At 36.0% G+C, this 23,229-nt stretch overlaps 1 protein-coding gene across 2 annotated transcripts; it reads left to right on the top strand.

Annotated features, from left to right (window-relative positions):
• The first annotated feature begins 531 nt into the window (after positions 1-531).
• On the top strand, positions 532-23,229 carry LOC106092870 (zinc finger protein 58). Of its 2 annotated transcripts, none has more exons than XR_001222250.2 (2): positions 532-682; positions 1,362-2,129. XR_001222250.2 is itself a non-coding variant. In XM_013259814.2 (2 exons), exon 2 carries the CDS (start codon positions 21,968-21,970, stop codon positions 23,006-23,008), a length of 1,041 nt encoding a protein of 346 aa, XP_013115268.1. In that variant the 5' UTR covers positions 553-682; positions 21,413-21,967; the 3' UTR covers positions 23,009-23,229. The 2 variants fall into 2 exon arrangements, 1 of the variants encoding a protein (XP_013115268.1); XM_013259814.2 differs by lacking the exon at positions 1,362-2,129 and adding an exon at positions 21,413-23,229 and having other exon boundaries at positions 553-682.

The following is a 23,229-nucleotide window of genomic DNA, read 5'->3' as shown; positions in this document are numbered from 1 at the left end:
TATTTTATAATTAAAAAAAATTATTTAACACTTTTTTATCCAAAAATTTCAGTTTAGCATTATTTTTTAAATTTCATTTCTCTTATCCTACTTTGTAATTTAGCTTACATTAATTGTGGATTTCAACGTTTTTACTACTGTCATCTACATGAATCGATGTGATATGCAAACTCTATTAATGCAATTCATTCATATAAAAGATTCTAGAAAAAATTGACTAGTCATTATTTTGTTTTGTGCTGAATGAATATGATTTTTATGTATAGAATACGGCAAAAAAATAACAGTAATACAACACCGCTTCTTCAATTTCAACAATAAAACCCAACAGAATTATCATTTAATGCAAAGTTAAAAATTTTGCAGCTATTTTTTCCGAAGAATACTTTTTCTAAAGAATTATTAATAGGCTCATGGAAAACATATTTACATATATTTCAGACAAAAAATTAATATTCAAAGACACGTATTTTCGAAGTCATTTAAGGTAATATGAAAAAGTAAGCATCAACAGCCTCCTATCTGAGAATCCAAGACTGTGTTGTTTGGAGAACATTAAGCTTCTAGTGTTAATTGTGCAAATGTTATTTTTCCCATCAATAAAAAATAACGTTTAGAACAACGTTTTATTATGACATTAAATAATTCTAAGACGTAGGCGTTTTGCCAACAACTGCCAGTGGTAAGTAAGCACGCGTTTAAATCCCCGCATCAAGGTTCATTAACATGAGATAGGTCAGGGAGTTCTTTATAAGCTTGTCTATTTGCAATACTAGATTTCATAACACAAATCACAATTTATTCAAAATTTTATGAGGAGAAAAAGGTAGTAGAAATATTTACATGTGATATAATTGTATTGAATGATAAAACAATTGGTTTCAATTATAACACGTTAAACAGTTTGTAACAAGTTTTTAATTTTTATATAAGCAAACATTGTCCAAAGTGCATTCTCATTGGTGACAAAAAACTGGTAATTGACAGGACAGATAAGAACCTTTTCAAAGATAACTTGATACTTCACTATTTAATAGCTACTAGGGCAACATTCAATTCGAGTATAAAATAAACAAGAAAAACTATAATTTTGATCAATTTATTGCACTTCACATATGCTCGCGAACTTTACTTTAAGGAACATCGGGATTAATCGACCACATCAAGTTTGTCCTAACCTAAAAGATTCGAATCAAAAATAAAGAACTAAATTGAAGATTTCAAATTTTTAAATGAAACATTTCCTTTGGATATCTACTTTTTTACTTGAAATATGAAATATTTTTCCCTAATGAGGATTTTTATTTTTAAAGACTTGCTGCAATTAACAACTCTTAATTTGTTGTATGCTTTTTTTAAAGTTGATGTCTTGACTGAATTTATTATTTGCACCATGCGATTTACAAAATTAATACAAACGCCTCCGAACTTTGAATTATTTGCACAACATGTGGCAATTTTACAGTAATTCAGGAAAAAGAAAAGCAGAAATACGCTAAAGAACAATGTCAATGCCATTGTGTAAGCATAAATGCATGCGAATGTATTTTATATTACGATATCAAATCTACGCTTCAGACGTAAACGTTCATATGTATGCACGACATGGTATGTCGATATGTAAGTGTTAACATATACACATAATTGGGCGGCAAATTCAGATACAAAAGAAATAAAAAAGCAGTCAACGTATTCATTCAATTAACCCCTTTTGTGTAAATTTCGCAAACCTCAGTGATGGTTTGTTGCCTGATGGGTTGCTCGCTTGTACGAGTATGGCGGTTATAGTGGTTTTTATAGAAGCTTATACATATACTATGTGTGTGGAACCTGAGCAGTCCACGGCGCGACAGGCAACCACACTCAACAACGTCATGCGTATCATAACCATTGTACGTCTCTGAAATTATTCAGCTGCTGCATTGAAATGATCTTCAACAAGGAAATGACGCAACAAAACAGCTGATGTTTGTCTAATATCACAAGAAAACATTTTACAAAAGATCAAGGTAGAGATGGCAATGGAATACCATTACAATATTTTAAACATCTCTAGACCTTTAGTTAACTGTATAACGTTTCATCATTTACATAAAAACTTAAATGAAACTGGATGGGCTTTACAGAGCATGTCAGATATACGCATTTATAATATACAAAAAAACAATACTTCAATACGCAACATAGAAATCGGATCCAAACATTTCTTAGCAGCTATATGTAGTTCGATCAGACGGAATCCTTTAGCATACAACGTCGAAAAGGAAAAATCCCAAAGGAGAAGGGTTTTTGCTTCGTGATACCTCAACAGTCACAGACCAAAGTCTTTGTTGGAAACCGAACCCACAAAACCCGCAATGATAATCTGAGCCAACTACATAGGAAACAAGTAAAAAGGCGTTAAGTTCGGCCGGGCCGAACTTTGGATACCCACCACCTCGAGCATATATGTAAACCACCTCTCGTCAAAATCCGGTGAAAAATGCATACCATAGCAGCTATATCGAAATATGTAGATTACAGTAATTCAGCTATATTGGTCTATATGGCAGTTATATTCAAATCTGGACCGATCTGGACCAAATTAAAGAACGATGTCGAAGGGCCTAACACAACCCACTGTCCCAAATTTCGGCAACAACGGACAATAAAAGCGCCTTTTATGGACCCAAAATCTTAAATCAAGAGATTAATCTATATGGCAGCTATATCCAAATCTGGACCGATCTGTGCCATATTGCCGAAGTATGTCGAGGGGCTTAACTTAACTCACTGTCCCAAATTTCGGCGAAATCGGACAATAAATGCGCCTTTAATGGGCCGAAAACCTTAAATCGACAGATCGGTCTATATGGCAACTATATCCAAATATGGACAGATCCGGGCAAAATTGAAAAAGGATGTCGAATACAACTCACTGTCCCAAATTTCAGCAAAATCGGGTAATAAATGTAGCTTTTATGGGCAATGAAAATTGCAAATTTTGCACTAAGAAACAGTGGCAAACTTCTCACATATTGATGAGTGCAGTCCTATTCAAGTTTAAGTTCAATGACAAAGGGCCTCCTTCTTATAGCGTGCCGCAGTGCGACACCTCTTTGGAGAGAAGTTTTATATGGCATAGTACCTCACAAATGTTGCCAGCATTAGGAGGGGAAAACGACCGCTGAAAATTTTTACTGATGGTCTCACCAGGATTCGAACCCAGGCGTTCATCGCCATAGGCGAACATGCTAACCTCTGCGCTATGGGTCAAAGACCGTACATTGGCGGATCGGTCTATATGGGGGCTATATCAAGATATAGTCCAATCTTCGAACTTAACCTGCCTATGGACAAAAAAAGAATCTGTGCAAAGTTTTAGGTCAATATCTCTATTTTTAAAGACTGTAGCGTGATTTCAACAGACAGACGGACGGACATGGCTAGAACGTCTTAAAATTTTTCGACGATCAAGAATATATATACTTCATAGGGTCAGAAGTGGATATTTCGATGTGCTGCAAACGGAATGAGAAAATGAATATGACCCCATCCTTCGCTAGTACGCATATGGCCTTTAACAGACTTCATTTGTGGAACTTTTTGGCAGAATCCATCGCCGATTGAAACCTATTTTTATAAGCAAATGTCGAAGAAGATCAAACCGTTTATTGGTTCATGATGGCAAAACTTCCGTTTTGCAATGACTCCACTTTACAGAAACGAAAAAACGCAGCGGCAAACTAACTTTAAATAAGGTCATAGTGATCTTATTTTAGCAAGGATAATAGAATCTACAAAGTAAAATTTCAGCATAATCTTAGAATATATTGCTTACTAAAGACTGTAGTGGAACTACAACAGATAGTCTTTGACTTTTACAACAATTAAGGATTCGAAAAAATGTGCACCCCGTTTGTATATCCTACACCACTACTGTGGTGCCCTACACCACTACTGTGGTGCCCTACACCACTACTGTGGTGCCCTACACTACTACTTTGGTAGTGAATTTGTTTGTTATACCCAGAAGGAAGAGAGATAGACCCATAGGTTAATATACCGATCGACTCAGAATTACTTTCTAATTCGATTTAGCTATGTCCGTCTGTCTATCAGACTGTACATGTTAATTTGTGTGCAAACTACAGGTCGCAATTTTCATATGATCGTCTTCCAAATTTGTACTGACATCTTTTTTGGCCAAGAGGCGAATTTGGAAAAAATCGTTTCAGATTTGGGTACAGCTGCCGATTTGTCGTCCGATTTTGACTAATTTTACAATAATGGTAATTTGTTAACCAATTCAAACGAAATTTGGCACAAAGGATTGATATCCTTATGACTCCCGCCATTGCTGTTGGATTTCAAAGAAATCGGTTCAGAGTTAGACATGACATTCCTCCGATTTTGACTAATTTTGCAAAATGTAGTCTTTCTTAACCGATCCTCACAAAATTTGACACAAGTGTTTACCTCATGACTCTTTTGATCACTGGTGAATTTCATTAAAATCTGTTCAGATTTAGATATAGCTCTCATTTATATGTTTTTCGGAATTATCACTTTCTGGGTCTTTGGTAACGCAGTAATCAACCGATCTTCTCAAAATTTTGGACAACGATTTCATCTATGACTCCTATATGTACACATATTGATTGAAATTCTACACCAAAATTTTATGTATATTTTAGATTCGAGGATTTAGCCTGCATACCCAACATGGTGTAGAGTATCAAAAGGTCGGTTTCGGCTGTCTTAAGTCCATCCTTACTTGTTTATTTTAGATTACTGAATTGCGAGACCACTATTTAATTTGCATTCACCCACAAAGGGTTAATCGCTTTTAACCATAATGAATGGAAAATTCCATTGCATTTTCTGTTTCATAACTCAATGTATTATAAATGCATATATCAAACAAATGTAAACAAACATAAACACAGCTGTATATATGTATTCCCTGAGTATAAATATTTTATTTCAATTTAAATATTCCATTTATAGAACGAGCGTATTGTTAATTCTATTTTATAGCAACAATAATTGTTTCTGATCTGGGAACTGTGATTCATTTCAAAGGGTTGGTAACTTTTCAACTATCCAAATTAAAAGCGCGCTTAGTTCGGCCGAGCGGAATCTTATATACACTCCACAATGGATCGCATTTATCAAGTTCCTTGTGCGGCATCTCTTTATAGGCAAATAAAGGATAATGAATGAAAGTTGCCATGATGTTTGGATGTTGGATACCATAGTGGAAACCATTGCGCAGCCAAATCGGATAAGAATTGCGCCTTACAGGATCTCTAGAAATAAAATCGGGAGATCGGTTTATATGGGAGCTATATTATAGGTTATAACCCGTTAAAACCATATTTGGCAACCATTTTGAGGGTCGTAGGAGAAGTCGTTGTAAAAATGTCAGCCAAATCGGCTAAAAATTGCACCCTCTATAGACTCAAGAAGTGTAATCGGGAGATTGGTTTATATGAGAGCTAAATCTAGTTATCAACCGATTTTGGCCATACTTTACATAATTGTTGGAAGTCTAAACAAAACACCTGATGCATAATTTCAGCCAATGATGATTGTGCACTCTATAGGCTCAAGAAATCAAGATCCGAGATCAGTTAATATGACAGCTATATCATGTTACGAACCGATTTTAGCCATGCTTAGCACAGTTGTTAAAGCCAAAACACCGCATACAAAATTTCAGCCAAATCGAAAAATAATTGCACCGTATAGAACCTCAAGATTCAATATCGGTTTATATGGCATCTATATCAAAACATTAAACAATATGTAGAGTTGGGAAACCATCGAAAATAGCAATATTCGATAGTATTGATACAATCGTTAATTTCCCATCACCTATATTTCAAACGAAAATGAGAAGTAAAAAACAGAGACCGATTTGTAAAGAAGCAATATCAATGCACATATCCAAAAAAAAAACTAAATTTAATAATCAAATCAGAAATCGTTGTGCAAAATGTCAGCCCATTCGGATGAAAATAGCGCCCTATATAGGCGCAATGTGGCTTAAAGTATACATTCAGTGTCAGATCGCTTATTTTTGTTTGATTTTGCAAAATATTGAACTTTGCCGATAGTATCGATGGGAAATTCAGGCAAAAAATCGATATCGATAGTGTCATAGATATTTTGCAAGCTCTACCGATACACTCCACCGATTTACAACCCCAACCTAACTACACTAATGCGAGGGTTTCTCTTTATATTCAGGATTGGACACCCCTTGTGTTGCAATCTGCCAACTGACAGCTCTATTGTAAAGCTTGACATTTTTGAGGTTATACGTACTTAGAATGTTTTGACATACGAGCGCTAATTGTGTTGTTTACAGTAACGTAAAAGATGTCAACGAAAAAATGGAATTAAATCGTGAACATTTTCGTGGATAATTTTTACAACTTTCGACGTAGATTAACTCAACAACAGTCCATCGATTAACATAATTCAATTTTTGGCAATGAAGCTCCATCAAGGGCCAGTGTTTATCGATTGAATGGTGAATTCAACCTTGGTCGTAGTTCACTCCAAGTAGAATTCGTGAAGGTTGTCCAAAATCAGTTGTTGTTCCAAAAACCATTGATGATGTGCGCCAACTGATAGTGCAAGATCGTTATGTGACCTATCGTGAGATTGAGACAACCTTACGCATAGGCAAAAAAAAAAGGCTCGTGTAGATTGGTCGAAAGAAATGCTCCAAAAGAACGAAACAACTGAATTTTTGTGAACTCATCATCGAAATTGGTTCAAACGCATGCAAAAGTGTATGGGTCTTAATGGGGAATATTTGGACACATTCTTTTTTTGTTCATAGGAAGCTAAAGTTCGAAGATGGACTACATCTTGATGTAGTCCCCATATAGATTGATCTCCCGATTTATGGTCTTAGGTTCATAAAAACTGTATTCATTATACCATATGGCTGAGATTTGGCACAATGATTTGTGTTAAGATTCCCGACATATGTGCGGAATATATAGTGCGATCTCACGATTTATGATCCAAGGTCCATAAAAGCCTCATTTTTAATTCGCTGAAATTTGGCATAAGGACTTGTGTTAAAATCCTCGACATTCGTGCCAAATATGGTTTAAATCGATCTATATCTTAATATATAGACCGATCTACCCATATAAACCGATCTCCCGATTTAAGGTCTCAGGCCAATAAAACTCTCAATTAGTGCCTGATTCTGCCGAAATGTGTTCAGCCCTTCCACGTTACGAGTATGGTTTAGATGGAACCATTCAGCAATTGTTTTCCAATTTGGCTGAAATTTTGGTGTTCTGGTGCTGGTGGATTCCCAAGGTTCGGCCCGGTCGACCTTAGTACGTTTTTACTAGTCACTTGTTTTCATTAAGATAGTTCAAATCAAATTCTTAAAAAAACCATTCGTTTTTGGCATAAAAACGTTTGTCAAGGCTATACCCTAACAAATATAATATTATTTTATTTTTTTTTTTTTTTTGCTATGAATTTCTTCAATCTTGATCAAGTTTAGCGTCAAAAGTTTGTAATAACTAATGAAAATGTAAAATATAACCTCTTCGACTATAAATTCAATTTTTGCCAAGGGTTGTCACAAATCAATTTCTGCTAATTACTCCCATATCATGTTAGTAATAAAGTTTGCTTCGTTATTTTATACGACATACACATTTATGACTACAATTAAAATTTCTATTAGCCTGCCATTTGTTTGTTTTAGCTATCATACATTGATAAAGTTATGAAACTTCAAACACTGATTTGAGGTAATAGGGGGTTTAATTTATATGGCAAGGTGCATTATGACCACAAGAGTCTGCCACTTTATAGAAAACTTTTCCCTTGATTTTATTGATAAGTTACAAAAAATACATAAATATCGGTATAAAGTAAATTAATAGCTATTACCAAAGTATATCAAGGTTACCGAGGAAGTTAAAACAGAATTTTATACCAAGTCAAATAATCGTGGGTCGACAAACCCCAAAAATATACCAAACGGACATGTTTAACGATTGAGACCAGGGATGCCAACTTAGTGCTTTTCACACTAGAATTGGTGCTTTTGATCCGGGTCACCTATTGCCGATTCCAAACGTCGTGATGCTTAACCACATCTCTCCGTAGAAAAGTCATAAATGGCTGAAAACACCACAAACATGGCCAGCATTTATGAGAGGAACACCACCACTGAAAACTCTTTCTGAGGCTCTACCCGAGGTTCGAACCTAGACGTTCTTTTGGATTAACTAAATCAACATTTGAACAGTGAAAGCGAAGCGTCATTATTTTGCTTCATTTCGTATATCCTTTGCGATTGCAAAATTTTTTGTTAGAATTATGCAACTTTTTGTTAAGTTTTCCAAAAATCGAAGTTAGTTCCTTTTTACATTTTAGTACGCAAAATTTCAATTTTTTTTACCGTTTTTACAATTTTGTTAGGCTACCAAAACTATTTTTCTCTCCTCCACTAGCTTAATTTTTATAAAACTTTACGTGCGACATCCTCGAGTTTAGCTATTGTCTGCTACTTTATTTGTCTCTGTGTCATAATAAACGTGACACATTTCAATTAAATTTCATTGAATTGCTATGTACTTTCAAGTGCATCAATGATGATGAATTCATCTTCAACTCTCAGATTGAGCGTCAGTCCATAAAGTCAGTAGTGCCAACAACATCTACACTTACACACACATTTATTGACTAGTTTTTAAATGGTGGGGAAAAAATTTGTTCTATCGAGATGCCCGTTACAAACTAACCTTGTCAATATTCATTACATAATGAACAAAATAGCTATGAATTAAGATAAGTTCATAGGCATTCTAACTGCTTGCTAATAAACTGAGGAAAAATGTTAATGACTAAGGGATATTATGGTCCATGCTAATGGAAAATTTTTGCTAATATGCAAGTAAGCTGAAATCAGTTGTTTCACAATTATTTGTAATTGACTAGCTTGGGAATAAATGGAAAATAAGCAACAATTTCAATATAAGGGATTGTATTGGATCTCAATGTTACATTTCTATTCATAGTATCAATACATTTGGGTTTCTTCATAAAAAAGTCAACATTTTTCTCATATATGGACTGAAATTTGTTCAGGGTGCAAACTGATGAGGAAAGAGCTGAAACTATTACCCAACAATTAAAATATTCTTATTTAAAAACCACCACCGTGGATTGTACTTAAAATTTACAAACCCGAATTTAGTTGAAGACACATGTGAACTTAACGTAACGTACAAAATTTCTGCCGAGTCAAAACTTTTTGGAAGCGGACTAAATTTGCGGCTTCTAGGGGTTCAATGTTTAAAATGGCGAGATTGATTCATATGGGAGCTATATCCAAATCTCAAACGATATAACTAGTTTGCAATCCCCAACGATCTACATCAATAAGCATCATCAATACAAAATCTCAATCGGATTTTTTCATTCACTCATTTCATTCATTTTACTCATTTCATTCATTTCACTCATTTCATTCATTTCACTCATTTCATTCATTAATTTCATTCATTCATCCCATTCATTTCAATCATTCCATTCATTCATATCATTCACTTCATTCACTTCATTCATTTCATTCACTTCATTCATTTCACTCATTTCACTCGTTTCACTCATTTTATTCATTTCATTCATTCATCCTATTCATTTCACTCATTTCATTCATTCATTTCATTCATTATCTCATTCATATATTCGTTTCATTCATTCCAATCATTATCTCATTCATTGCATTCGTTTCATTCATTCCATTCATTCGACCGCTTTTGCAATTTCGACAGACGGACGTACGAACATACATAGCTAAATATAATTCATTGACTCCCACCGTAATCCAAAACCTAACGGTTTCTAATACTTTCTCTTCTGCCAACTACAATACAATCTTGAGTTACAATTGTTCGCTTTTATCATTATGTCCAATTTTCTGCAGGATCCTTAATTTCGCTTGAAATAAATCTCCTTGAGCATATTTTTTCTTCATTAATTTTGGAAGCCTTTCAAAATCTCTACAACCAAATTAATATAATAACTAAAGAAATTAAGTCGGCAACCACCACTCATTAGACCATAATCCACAAGGATATTATTTGGGTCATTCATTCATTGATTTAACCATGAACACATACGATTTGTAAGCCTATCGATATTTCTATTGTACACAAACAAACATAGCCCTTATCCTTGGACAATCCTTTGTCATTAGAGACAAAATACAAATCTATCATTAAGGGAAATCACACAGGCGCCAAAGGCCATATATAATGGCCTCCATGGGTGCGCTGACAATATGGACCCATGTTAATGGTGAAAATGATGATGATATCTGTAGCGAAGATGACGGTAATGGTGATGTGATGGTGACTGTGACTGTGACTTTGACGATGTTGATTATAAGGAATTAAAGTTTATTTATTTATGGCATTCCACATCAGATGTCAGCAAAAAGGCACTTTGAATAAAACGCAATAAACGCCAGGGCAGTCAAGTGACAAAACTCAATTTTTTGAACATTTAGATAAATAACAGCAATGCATTTTTTTGTATTTCTCAGCACATTGAGCAGGGCGTCGAGCACCAACACTTGTCTGGCTTTAAGTCCACACCATTACCGCACAAAAACTACAAATTTAAAGGAACAGGGAACCGGGTTCATCATACCAATTGTTGCCCCACTCATTTATTTATTCATTCTGAGTGAAAAAAAAGCAAAATAATAAAAATTAAACAAAATGTGTCGCTGTCTGTGGTGAAGATGACTATGATGCCTAACATTTCTATACACGTAAGAGCCAAGTGATGATGAAATAATGGCATGTGCCCACAAATGTTTTGATTCCCGTTTTGTGTGAATCTAACACTACAAATTGTACCGCTATGTCATTAGGGCGATTAGTTTTATTTTTTGCAAAAATTTAAAGAACTTTAACTTAAATCAAATATGAGGTAGTTTGAATGAAAACCGCAATAAGGTAAGCACAGTGAAATAGAACTATCAATAAGAGCAGAAGTGAAAAAGGTAATAAGACACAATTTTCCCCTTCAACCTAATTTTGAAAAACACCAGCTCTCGCTGATGACTGGAACTAGTTAAGCGAAATTTTGTTTTCAACCTTATTCCCCAAAAAAAAAATGGTATCCAAATTTTGGGTGGGATACATAGGGGAACCCCCCAAACCCAAAGACCGCCTTAACGAATATATACACCTTTCATATGAAAGGAATTTGAGAGTAGAAATAGAATCTGATATCAACTTTTGGGGCCAAGTGTTTGGGAGGCCCCCCTATCCCCAAAACTCCCCCCAAACCAGACAAGTTTACCGACCACGGCTATAGTCAGCAACTTTATCTACCTCGACACCGCCTTGACCAAAACGAATGACACCAGTTTTGAAATAAAGCGTAGAATAATCCTGACAAACAGCAGCTGCTTTAGATTAAGTAAGAAGTTTGGAAACAAGGCCATCCCTCGACATACGAAGATTACTCTATACAAGACACTGATACTACCTGTGTTGTTAACTGGTTCTGAGGCATGGGTGCTTGTGAAAGCAGACGAGGCAGTACTTGGAGTGTTTGAGAGAAAGATTATTCGTAAAATTTATTGACCAGTTTGCGTTAATGGAGAATATAGGCGTCATATCGAGCTGTATGACGACGATAGCAAAGTTACAGGTAACAAAATCCAACGGCTACGTTGGCTAGGTCATGTTGTCAGAATGGATGAAGAAGATCCAATAAAGAAGTTTTTTGAGGACAAATACGGTGGTACACGCAAACCGGGACGACCAATAGCACGATGGAATGATCAAGTGGTGGGAGATACCTCGAAATTTGATGTCAGAGATTATAAAATGAGCGCAGAAGATCGAGGCACTTGGAACGCTATCCTAGTCTCTGAAAGCCAATTAAAGTAAAGTAAGTAGGCCACAGTAGGGCAGAGGTTAGCATGTCCTCCTATGACGCTGAACGCCTGGGTTCGAATCCTGGCGAGACCATCAGAAAAAATTTTTTAAGCGGTGGTTTTTCCCTCCTAATGCTGGTAATATTTGTGAGGTACTATGCCATGTAAAACTTCTCTCCAAAGAGGTGTCGCATTGCTGCACGCCGAGTCCGAAGGCTATAAAAAGGAGGCCTCTTATCATTGAGCTTAAACTTGAATCGGACTGCACTCATTGATATGTGAGAAGTTTGTCCCTTTTCATGGGAAAATTTTTCAAAGTATGTAAGGCTATATGCGGCTCAAATGAAAGATATTTGGGAGTAGAGCACTAATTAGATATCCACATTTGGAGCGAAGGGCCATTCCAGTTAAAACACCCCAAAACTAATCTTATTTACTGACCAAGGCAATATAGATATAAGAGAGTAAAAGAAAGCACAACGGAGCGCACCCAGTTCAGCTAGTTTTGCATAAAAATTAAATAAAATAAAAAAATTAAAACACTTTTTTCCTTCTAGCTTCAATGTTTGCGATTGCAAACAAAAACTAAATTCTCATGCAAAATAATTGTTCTCATATCTGTTACAAAAATTTTCCTTAGCATGTTAGATAGTATTGATAATTATTAGGCAAATTTGAGTGCAAATTTCCTGTTTTTTATTTCAAAAGAAAGGCATATCGGAAATGCCGTAGAATTATTTTGCAATCTTTAGCAAATGAATATGAAAGACACCAACTATAGAAAAAGTTCAAACTAAAAACAAGTACATGCAACCTCCTGTGATTTGCCGTTTCTATTCAAATTGCCTAAACATGCCAAATTAGTTTCCGCACCGATTCCGTCCTTATATGTATATGTGAATAGGTATGTTGCCTAGATAAATTGTTTGTTTATGTACTTTCATTTCGATGGTGGAATAATGTTTAAAATGTCTAGGCCGAAGGGGTGCGAAGCATCGGATTTTTTATTATACAATTAAAATTAAATTTTAACGCAAGACCACAGAAACAATAGCAATAATAACAATGCCGTCAAAGCAAGCAAACTGCAAAAATGAAAGAGACCATAACAAATGGTTTTATGTCTTCTATGCACTAAATATTTATTTATATGAAAAAATATTCCATTTTTTTGTTTTACCATGTATGGTTTGATTATGGTATGGGTAAATTGTTTTTAAAAGGTTTATTGAGTTCAAAAATTATTGTTTAATAATTTTTAATATTTTCTTAAATATTTTTTTTTTTTACTGAAAAACGTATTTTATTTAAGAGAAAGTCATATACAAAATCATGTGAACACTTTTCAAAACTAATGTTAATTAGATATCCACTCGAATTGCAATTTTAAAGAATTTTTAAAAATCGATTTTTGAAAAAAAATTTAACGCAAGTAAAAAGGCATTAAGTTCTGCAGGGCCGAACTTTGGATATCCACCACCCCGGTTATATATGTAAATCACCTTTCCCCATAATCCGGAGAAAAATGCATTATTTATGCACCCATAGAAGCTAATCTAAATATGGTCCGATTTGGACCAAATTCGGCACGGACATTGAGTGGTCTAATAAATACAAGTCACCGTTCAATTTTGGTTCAATATTGGTTTTTTTTGGCAGCTATATCAAAATATAGACCGATCTGAAGCATATAGGACATGGATGTCGTAAAACTCAACATAAGTCACTGTGTCAAATTTCAATGAAATCGGATAATAAACGCGCCTTTTATGGGGCCAAGATCTTAAATCGAGAGATCGGTCTATATGGCAGCTATATCCAAATCTGTGCCGATCTGGGCCATCTTCAGGAAGGATATCCTTGAGCCTAACACAACTCACTGTCCTAAATTCCATATGCCAGATATATTCAAATTTGGACCAATCTGGGCCAAATTAAAAAAAGATGTCGAAGTTCCCATTTAACATATCTCACGATTTCTGATCTTATCACCTTAAAATCCGCAGTTGTTGTCAGATATGGTTGAAATTTTGCCCATAGAGTTCTTTTATGACTTGCGTATGGTCCAAATCGATGTATAACGTTATATAGCTGTCATATATCCTGCTTAGTCTTCTACGACCCAAAGAAGCTCACATTTTTGATGATCATTTGGAAGAAATTTTTTACGTACAATACACATGTGCCCTCTAACTGTAAATTTTGTATATTTCAAGTAGAATACATGGTGACGGGTTCCCAGGATTAGGCTCAGCCAAACTTAACACGTTTTTACTTCTTATACCCTCCACTATTTTATGGGGTCGTAGTAACTTTGTCATTCCGTTTGTAACACATCAAAATATTGATATCAGACCCAAAACGGCAAATATATTTTTTATCGTCTTGACATTTTGAGTCGATTTAGCCATGTCCATTCGACTGTCGAAAGCACGCTAACTTTCGAAGGAATAAAGCTAGGCGCTTGCGCAAATACTTCCTATTAGTGTAGGCCGGTTGAGAGGTTTAAATATAGCTCCCATCTAAAAAGAACTTGGGTCTTGACTTCTTGAGCCTCTAGAGGGCCCAATTCTTATCCAATTTGGCTGAAATTTTCTATAAGGTGTTTTGGTTTGACTCTGCACAATTATACTAAGTATGGTCTAAATCGGTACATAAACTGGTATAGCTGCCATAGAAATCGGTCTATAAATTGATATAGTTCCCATATAAACTAATCTCCCAATTTTATCCTTGAGCACCTATAAGGCGCAATTCTTATCCGATTTGGATGAAATCTTGTACAATGACTTCTACTATGGTCTCAAACATCCAAAACAAGTATGGTTCGAATCGGTTCAAAACCTGAGATAACTTCAATAGCATATAAATTCTTATCTATTATCCTTTAGGCACAGAACTATATAGGATTCGTCCTGGCCGAACTTAGCACGCTTTCACATGTTTTTTTATTTACTTTATAAAGTGCCAAGGTCATGTAGGGTATTTTAATAATTCGCTAGACTTCTTTTGCATTAAAAACAAGTCTATTATACTTTATTTTATAATAATACTCATATCAATTGTTTTTTTTTTATTATTAATAAAATTCTTTGACACGCTTCAATTTTGTGATTTCTTGTGAATCTTTTATGCCTAAAATAAAACATTGTTAATTATCTTCCTATGAGCCAATTTTAGTTGTGTTTACATTCTGTTCGGCAAGATAGATTACAGATCTCCCGTTTCTATTTTTAAATAAATTGCGTATTAACAAAATGACGATAATCGCACCACAAATACAATACAATTCGTCCGTGCCAACGAAATTAGCCAAACAACAATGCAAAAGATAATTTAATTGAAATGTACCCACATATCTACATTCATATATACCCACACACAGCTAACAAATCAAAGTGGACATTAAAATGATAATTTTGGTATGCCGAAAGATAAATTTGAATAAAACATTTACCGTTACAACATGAAAATTGATTTAAATTGTCATCAAACTCAGATGATTGAAAAGTCATTCAGCGTGTAACTACTTTTTTAGAATGTCGGTCAATGTCAAAGCCATTCTCATTCTAATATCTTCAAAGCTCCCCCTTCACACCCCCCCCCTGCTGATTGCCACTGTTTTGTGCGTCTCTACAGCTGTTAAAATAGCAAATTAAGTCTCAATCGGCTATATGCGAGCATGTATGACACAGTCGGTACAAAGTCAAGACATGAGAAGACAATTGTATTATTAATTGCTTTTGTTAAAATTGTCTCGCAAACCAGTTTTAACTGGATCTCATGAAACACAACAAAAAAAAAACGAATGAAACAAATTGAAATAAAAACGCTTTGCTATATACTAAGCAGAATTATTTTCGTTAGAGTATTCGATATCACAAAGGTATTTGAAAAAAATTAACCGTCTATATCCGAAAACCGGTTCGCAACACAATGAAATTTGAAATTCAGTTTCATTTAAAACTAGCTGACCCGGCCCCGCTCTGCTGCGCCTTCTTTTATTTTATATGGAACAAAAGTTTCCTTGGAATATTTATTTTCGAAGACATTTAATTAATGAAATACCATGCTAACTTGACTAAGAGTTTAACAATATAAGTGCCTTTATTTGAATCCCATATGTTCTTTATTGGTCTACGAATTTAAATTTGCATGTAAGGTGTACTCCATTCTTAAAATACTTCATTTCAGCCCGATATTCTCATGATGTCTGATTTAGTGGTGTTTTCGGGGGAGAGGTGGTCCCCCAGATACTTGGCCCTGAAAAAATATCAGCATCGTTCTCTTCTCTCAAATACCATTTATTTAAACCCCATATTGCCATTGGCTTAAGAGGAGTTTACAGGATGAAACACATGGCCCCAAAATTGGTTATCAAATTAGTTTTCGAATCTCAAATACCTTTCATTTGAGTCACATATTGGCATCGTCAAAACATTTTTTCCCTTTGGGGCTGTTTTGGGAAAAGGGTGATGCCCTAAATACATGGTCCTACATTTGTATATAAAATTCGTATTCTACTCCAAAATACCTTTATTTGTGCCTCATATTGCGATGGTCACTGAAAAATTGCTGTTTGTGGGTTATTTTGAGAAAGGACTATACCCCCAGAAAATTGGTCCCGAAAATGGGTATCAATTCTTGATCTACCCCCCAATACCTTTCATTTAAGCTTCACATTGAAATGGTCGATAAATATGCCCGAATAAGGGGTGTTTTGGGGATTGGGGTGGTCCCCCAAACACTAAGCCCGGAAAATATATCAGCAACGTGCTCTCATTTATTCATCATTTATTTGAACCCCATATTGCCATTGCCCTCAAAATGGGATATCAAATTCGTTTTCTAATCTCATTTAAACTCCTTATTGCAAAACTCAGCAAATATGTCCGGTTTGGGGTATTGGCCCTAAAAACTATGAATATTTAGTTCCACTCACTTTAAGATCCAAATTGTCTTGGTGAGCAAATACTTCCTATTTGGGGGTTGTTATGATGATGGGACGTCCGCTAGACAGTTGACCCCTAATGTTGATATCAGATACGTGGTCTACTCCCACATACCATTAATTTGAGCCCCATATTTCCGTAGTCAGCAAACATGACCGGCTGGGGGTGTTTTGGGGGATGGGCGGCCACTCAGTGAGTTGGCCTTGAAATATATACCGGATTCGTGTTCCACTTTAAAAACCCTCTTATTTGAGCCTCATATTGCAATAGACAGAAAATTCTTCCTATTTGGGTGGTGTTGTGGGGGTGTGGTGGCCCCGTAGACACTTTTCCCGAATATTGATATCAAAGTCGTGCTTTACTCCCAAAGACCTTTTATTTGAGCCCCATATTGCTATGGTCGTAAATTTGTCCCCTTGGGGGGATGTTTTTGGGGAGAGGCGGCCCCCCAAACACTTAGTCCCATATTTGGATATCAGATTCGTATTCCACATTCAAATACCTTTTATTTAAACCCCATATTCCCATGGTCAGTAAATGATTCCTGTTTGGGGGGTGTTTTGGGGAAGGGGTGGACCCGCAGAAACGTAGTCCCACATTTGGATATCAGATTCGTATTCTACTCGCAAATGCCTTTCATTTGCCATGGTCGGTAAATATGTTCGATTTAGGGGTGTTTTGGGGCTTGGGGTCCCCCTAACACTTGGTCCGACAATTGGATATCAGATACGTTTTCTTATCCTAAATACCTTTCATTTAAGTCCCATATTGTCGTGATTGGTCTAAATATATGTTTGGCAGGTTTTAGGGTGGGGCAGCCCCCCTAGATACACCATCCGAAATTTGGATACCAAATTTTTATTTTTAGGGTATTATATGAGAGCACACAAAATTTCGCTTAAATCGCACCACCCATCTCCGAGATCTGGCGTTTCTGAAAATTAGGGTAGAGGGGAGGGTCCGCCCCCCTTCAGATATCAAAAAATGTAGTAACCTATTTTCACCACGGGGTCATTATGCACCATTTGTGAAAATTTCAAGAAAAACGGTTCAGCCGTTTCTGAGCCTATAAGGAACACACAAACATAGAAACAAACACAAATTGATTTTTATATATAAGAAGATGGAGATGATTCTTTAGATATCGTTCTCAGTTTTCTCAAAAAAAAAATAAGTGAAGTATTTGAAAAAGAATTTTGATAAATGCTTATTTTTGGCGCTAATTTTACACATATATAGATTACTTGATCAAAATTCTACAGAATCGGCGAATTATAAAGCATGCATTAGCCCATTAATGCCTGACCATTTAATTTCTGCCCGCTTCTGACGAAATTTCAAATATTTGCGGCCTTAAAGTAGGTATTAAGATCGTTCACTGTGGAAAGTTTTCACAAAACATTGTTTCTTTTATTGTAGAAATCATCAAAAAGCGTTTTATTTTGAATAAATACATATAGGCCATACTCTTATCATATGTTTTATCTCCAACATTATTTTGGTGAATTGTGTTGCTTGCATAGTGTTATCACAAAAACAAGTAAAAGCGTGCTAAGTTCGGCCGGGTCGAACCTTATATACCCTCCACTATATATATGAGCTTTATCAAGTAATTGACCGATATGGGCCGTCATATAAAAATATCACCTCCAAAATTCAGGCAAATCAAGTAATAATTGCGCCTTCAAGAGGCTCAGAAAGTTTAATTGGGAGACCGGTTTAAATGGCGGCTATGTCAGGTTATGAACCAAGTTAGACGGTGCTACCTGGCCTCTCTTAGTGAGAGGCCAGGTAGCACCGGCTCTTGCACAAATACTGAGTGGCTATGATGCTCAATATGACAAGGCGGATTATTGGCGTCTTTAAATAACCAATGGTCAAGTTGTTCCCGCGGCGATCGGTCTTTTCGACCGGAACCATCTTGCTTACCTACAGAAAGGTGACCAAGATCTCCACCTCCACACACAAAAGCGGTTACAACAACAACAGCTATTGGATATCATACCAAAACAATATGTGCAAAATTTCAGCCAAATCGGATAAGAATTGGGCCCTCTAGAAGCTCAAGAAGTCTAATCGGGAGATCGGTTTATATGGCAGCTATATCAGGATATGAACTGATTTGGACCATACTTGATACAGTTGTTGGAAGTCATACCAAAACGATGTGTGCAAAATTTTAGCCAAATCAGATAAGAATAGCGCCCTCTAGAAGGTCAAGAAGTCAAGACAGTTCATATCCTGATATAGATCCCATTGGTTTATATGGGAGCTATATCAGGATATGGACTGATAAAGACTATACTTGGTACTGTTGTTGGATGTCATACCAAAACAATATGTGCAAAATTTCAGCCAAATCGAATAAAAATCGCGGCTTGTAAGGGCCCAAGAAGTTAGATCGGAAGACCGGTTAATATGGGAGCTATATCAGGTTCTTGACCGATTTGAACCATACTTAACACAGTTGTGCAAAATTCCAGCCAAATCGTACAGAAAATGCGGCTTCCAGGGGCTCGAGAAGCCAAATTGGTAGATCGGTTTATATGGGAGCTATATCAGGTTCTTGACCGATTTGGACCGTACATGACACAGTTGTTGGAAGTCATAACAGAACACTACATGCAAAATTTCAGCCAAAGCAGACAAAAATTACGGCTTGCAGTGCCTCAAGAAGTCAAATCGGGAGATCGGTTTATATGTCCAAATCTGAACCAATATGACCCACTTCCAATCCCCATCGACCTACATCAATATAAAGTATCTGTGCAAAATTTCAAGTGGCCAGCTCTTCGCGTTCGACCGCTATCACGATTTAGACAGACGGACGGACAGATATCGACTCAAAATGGGGTCCTAGATCACTATTTCGAGGTGTTACAAACAGAATGACTAGATTAGTATACCCCCATCCTATGGTGGTGGGTATAAAAACTCACTGTTTCAAATTTCACCGAAATTGGGTGATAAACGCCAAGGGTCAGTGGCAGCCCTGAACTTGCCGACTTCTGAGAGTTAAACGAGATGGCAACCATTCAGCTGCCAGACGACGGCGAAAGCAATTGCTAGTTGCTTGTTAGTTGTTCAGCCTTCAGCTGTAGACTTTCGTAAAAGTCAATCGAATTAATTGTCGCACAATTTTATAATAAATAAAGATAGATTTAAATAATTCTTAAGTTTAACTTGAGTCTTTTATTAGCAACAACAACTATAGCTCAAATACAACTTCCTCTTCCAAATTTCGGCAATATTGCCTCTCCTTTAAGAAGCCAAGACCTTTAGTAAAATAGATCGGTCTATATGGGGGGTATATCAAGACGTAGTCATATATAATGAATGATAATGTATGGCAAAAAAAATTATCTGCTCAGTTTCAGCTCAATATCATATTTTTCAATACTGTAGCGTAATTTCAACAGACAGACGGACGGATGACGCTTACTTGGGACTAACGAAGTCAACCAATTAATTGCAAGTAATGCAAGTTTTGCCCATGAACATTCCACTAAGGAACAGGGGCAAACTTCTCACATATCAATGAGTGCAGTCCGATTTAAGTTTTTAAGCTCAATGATAAGCCTTTTTATAGCCGAGTCCGAACGGCGTGCCGCAGTGCGACACCTCTTTGGAGAGAAGTTTTACATGGCATAGTACCTCACAAATGTTGCCAGCATTAGGAGGGGAAAACCACCGCTGAAAATAGCCGGACATGCTAACCTCTGCGCTACGGTGGCCTCCAATTAATTAATTGTCAATAATTACTAGCACCGATGTTAACAAACTTAATGCGGCTTTAAGGTAGGGTTATTTGACAGTTCAATAAAGGAATTCTGTCAGTATGGGCATACTTGAATTTATGTTAATTAAAAAAAATAATTGTGCACAACGTTGCCAATCGAAATAAAGTTCTACTAATGTCGTTGGCAATATTTAATTTAAAAAAAAAACGGCCGATAAATCTTAACATTCAAACATTTAACAATTGTGAAGGTCTCATAATTAATATGGAAAATTTAAAAACAAAAAAAAATCGTTTTTAAAAATTTAAATTAAACAAATTTTTTTAGCATCCAAAAGCTGAAAAAAGTTATACATGAAGTATATAATTAAGTGTAATGAAAATTTAATATTCGCTTATTTATAATACTTAGGAGCTTTTGACTTATAAATTAAAATTAAAATTTTACTTCGAAATTAAAATAAGCTAAGATCCATACGGACGGACTTGTTACATAAATCGGAAAGTGATTATATGTCGACCCGTATTCTATACCCTATACCACAGCTAGGGTATAAAAAATGTTACGCAATGTTAGTGTTATTATTTTTTTTTTATATATATATATAACCCCTGTTTATAATCATTGGCTAGTACATACTAGCAAAACTTTCAATTTTTTCTGCTCTATTTTGCTAAAGATGTCGATAAAAGCCAAAAAATCTTAATTTAAGGCATATGATTTAAATACTATCAAACTAATAAAGTACAAGTAAATTTAACCAATTTTTCTTTCTTTTTTCCATCTAGAAACATTTTGTTTATATGTATGTATGTCTTATTTTGGTACAAGCAGCCAAATTTTCGTATACCAAAAAAGGGACCCTTTAACCTCAAGGAAACTTTAATCAAGTTTTCAATTCTTAATTTAAATTTCATTTATACTATTATCATGCAGATTACCATTTTTTCATCCCCTATCGAAACCTTCCACTGTGCATACATGTAACAGTTCATTTCAAATTATTTGATTTTACCAACCCTGTGTTCGAACACAAATCTGTGTTGCCAACACCTTCATACAAATGCATTTGCTGTTGTCGAATACAACCCTATGTTAGCTGCGGCCACCATTTTGGAAAAGTTGAAAAAATTATGATACGACGTTGCCACAATTACTTGTTTGATAGCCAACCAGAGTAGACATCGTTTTTCGTTTGTGAGTGAAAATTCTATTGGTAGAAAATAAGACGGTACCACCGCCACTGAATTCTTCTGCAAGAGTTGACCAATTGATAAAAATCCGATTTTATTGCATTGAGGAACATCTGGAAACTCTTAGGTCCTCCAAAAAGGTAAACAACAATGAATGCTAAACGAACCAAATATGCGACACTGACAACTACTACAGCCAGTGGGACGATTAAGGAAGAGGTGGTGCCAGTGCTGATACACGATCCAAATTCAGGCGAGGAACCTCAATATGCTTACGCCACATTTGCTACCACTGAGGAAGCTGAGGCAGCCGTTGCCTCATTGAATCAACAGAGACATCATCCTGAAGTCATACAGGAAACGCAAGAAGTTATTATCGACGAACATGGGCGACCCATTGCCATACATCAGGTTATTACGGAGGATGGAACTTCTGTTGAAGAAGTAGAAACGGTGGTTGACGATGATGGTAGCCATACCATATTGCACATTGTTCCCACCGGTACCTCGGAAGGCGGTCACGATGATAGTTTGGGCAGTACCGAAGAATACGAGATAAGCGACGCTGGTTTGAGCGAACTGGTCAATCGCAACAACAAAACCTTCTACTGCCCCAACTGTGGAAATTGCTATGGTGCTGCTGGCTCCCTCAAATTACACATGAGAGCTTGCATGCGCCAAAAACCCGAAGTGCCAGAGGAAGAAAGAAAATGTAAAGTTTGTAACCGTGTCTTCAATTCGATAAGTTATTTGAAAGAGCATATGCTACGTCACACAGGAGATGGACCTAAGCGCTGTTCACGGTGTTACCGCAAATTCATCGATGATGAAAAGTACAAAGCTCACATGGAGCAACATAAACACCAAGATAAGCTGGAAGCCGAAGCGGCATCCTTGAATATGGAGCATGGCTTCAAGAAAATGGTCGTCAAGGAATATACTTGCTCGTTTTGTTCGCAGAACTTTACAGTTGCCTTTGAAGCGGGTGCCGTAAAACGACGATATGCCTGCGATCCCTGCCGCGATAAATTCTCTAATGCTGAGATGTTAAAGCAACACAAACAGATGGTGGATGAAAAGCGTGAATTCTCATGTGACCGTTGTGGGCGTAAATTTGTATTCGAAGGTTTCCTCCAACGTCATATTCCAACCTGTGACGGTACCATAAAACGGCGACGGGACATGAAATAAACCTCATGAAAGAGAGTTGAAAAGATTTTGCTTTTTAATAGATGTCCTTGTGTCTGTTTCAATTTCTGAACTCTCTTTTTTTACTTACATACATAAGTTCTTTTATCCTACTATAAACAAATTTCTCTAGGCGCATAACACACATAGAGTGTCTGTGCAAATGTTCTAATGATTTCTACTTTATTGTTTACAATAATAAAATATAATACTGATGAATTTGA

Source organism: Stomoxys calcitrans, chromosome 4 (assembly GCF_963082655.1).
Source record: "Stomoxys calcitrans chromosome 4, idStoCalc2.1, whole genome shotgun sequence".
Classification (NCBI taxonomy): domain Eukaryota; kingdom Metazoa; phylum Arthropoda; class Insecta; order Diptera; family Muscidae; genus Stomoxys; species Stomoxys calcitrans.
This window is presented reverse-complemented; position numbering and strand designations above follow the sequence as displayed.

What these genes read in the sequence shown, in the direction of transcription:
- LOC106092870 (XM_013259814.2), top strand. Translation starts at nt 21,968, where the DNA reads ATGAATGCTAAACGAACCAAATATGCGACACTGACAACTACTACAGCC.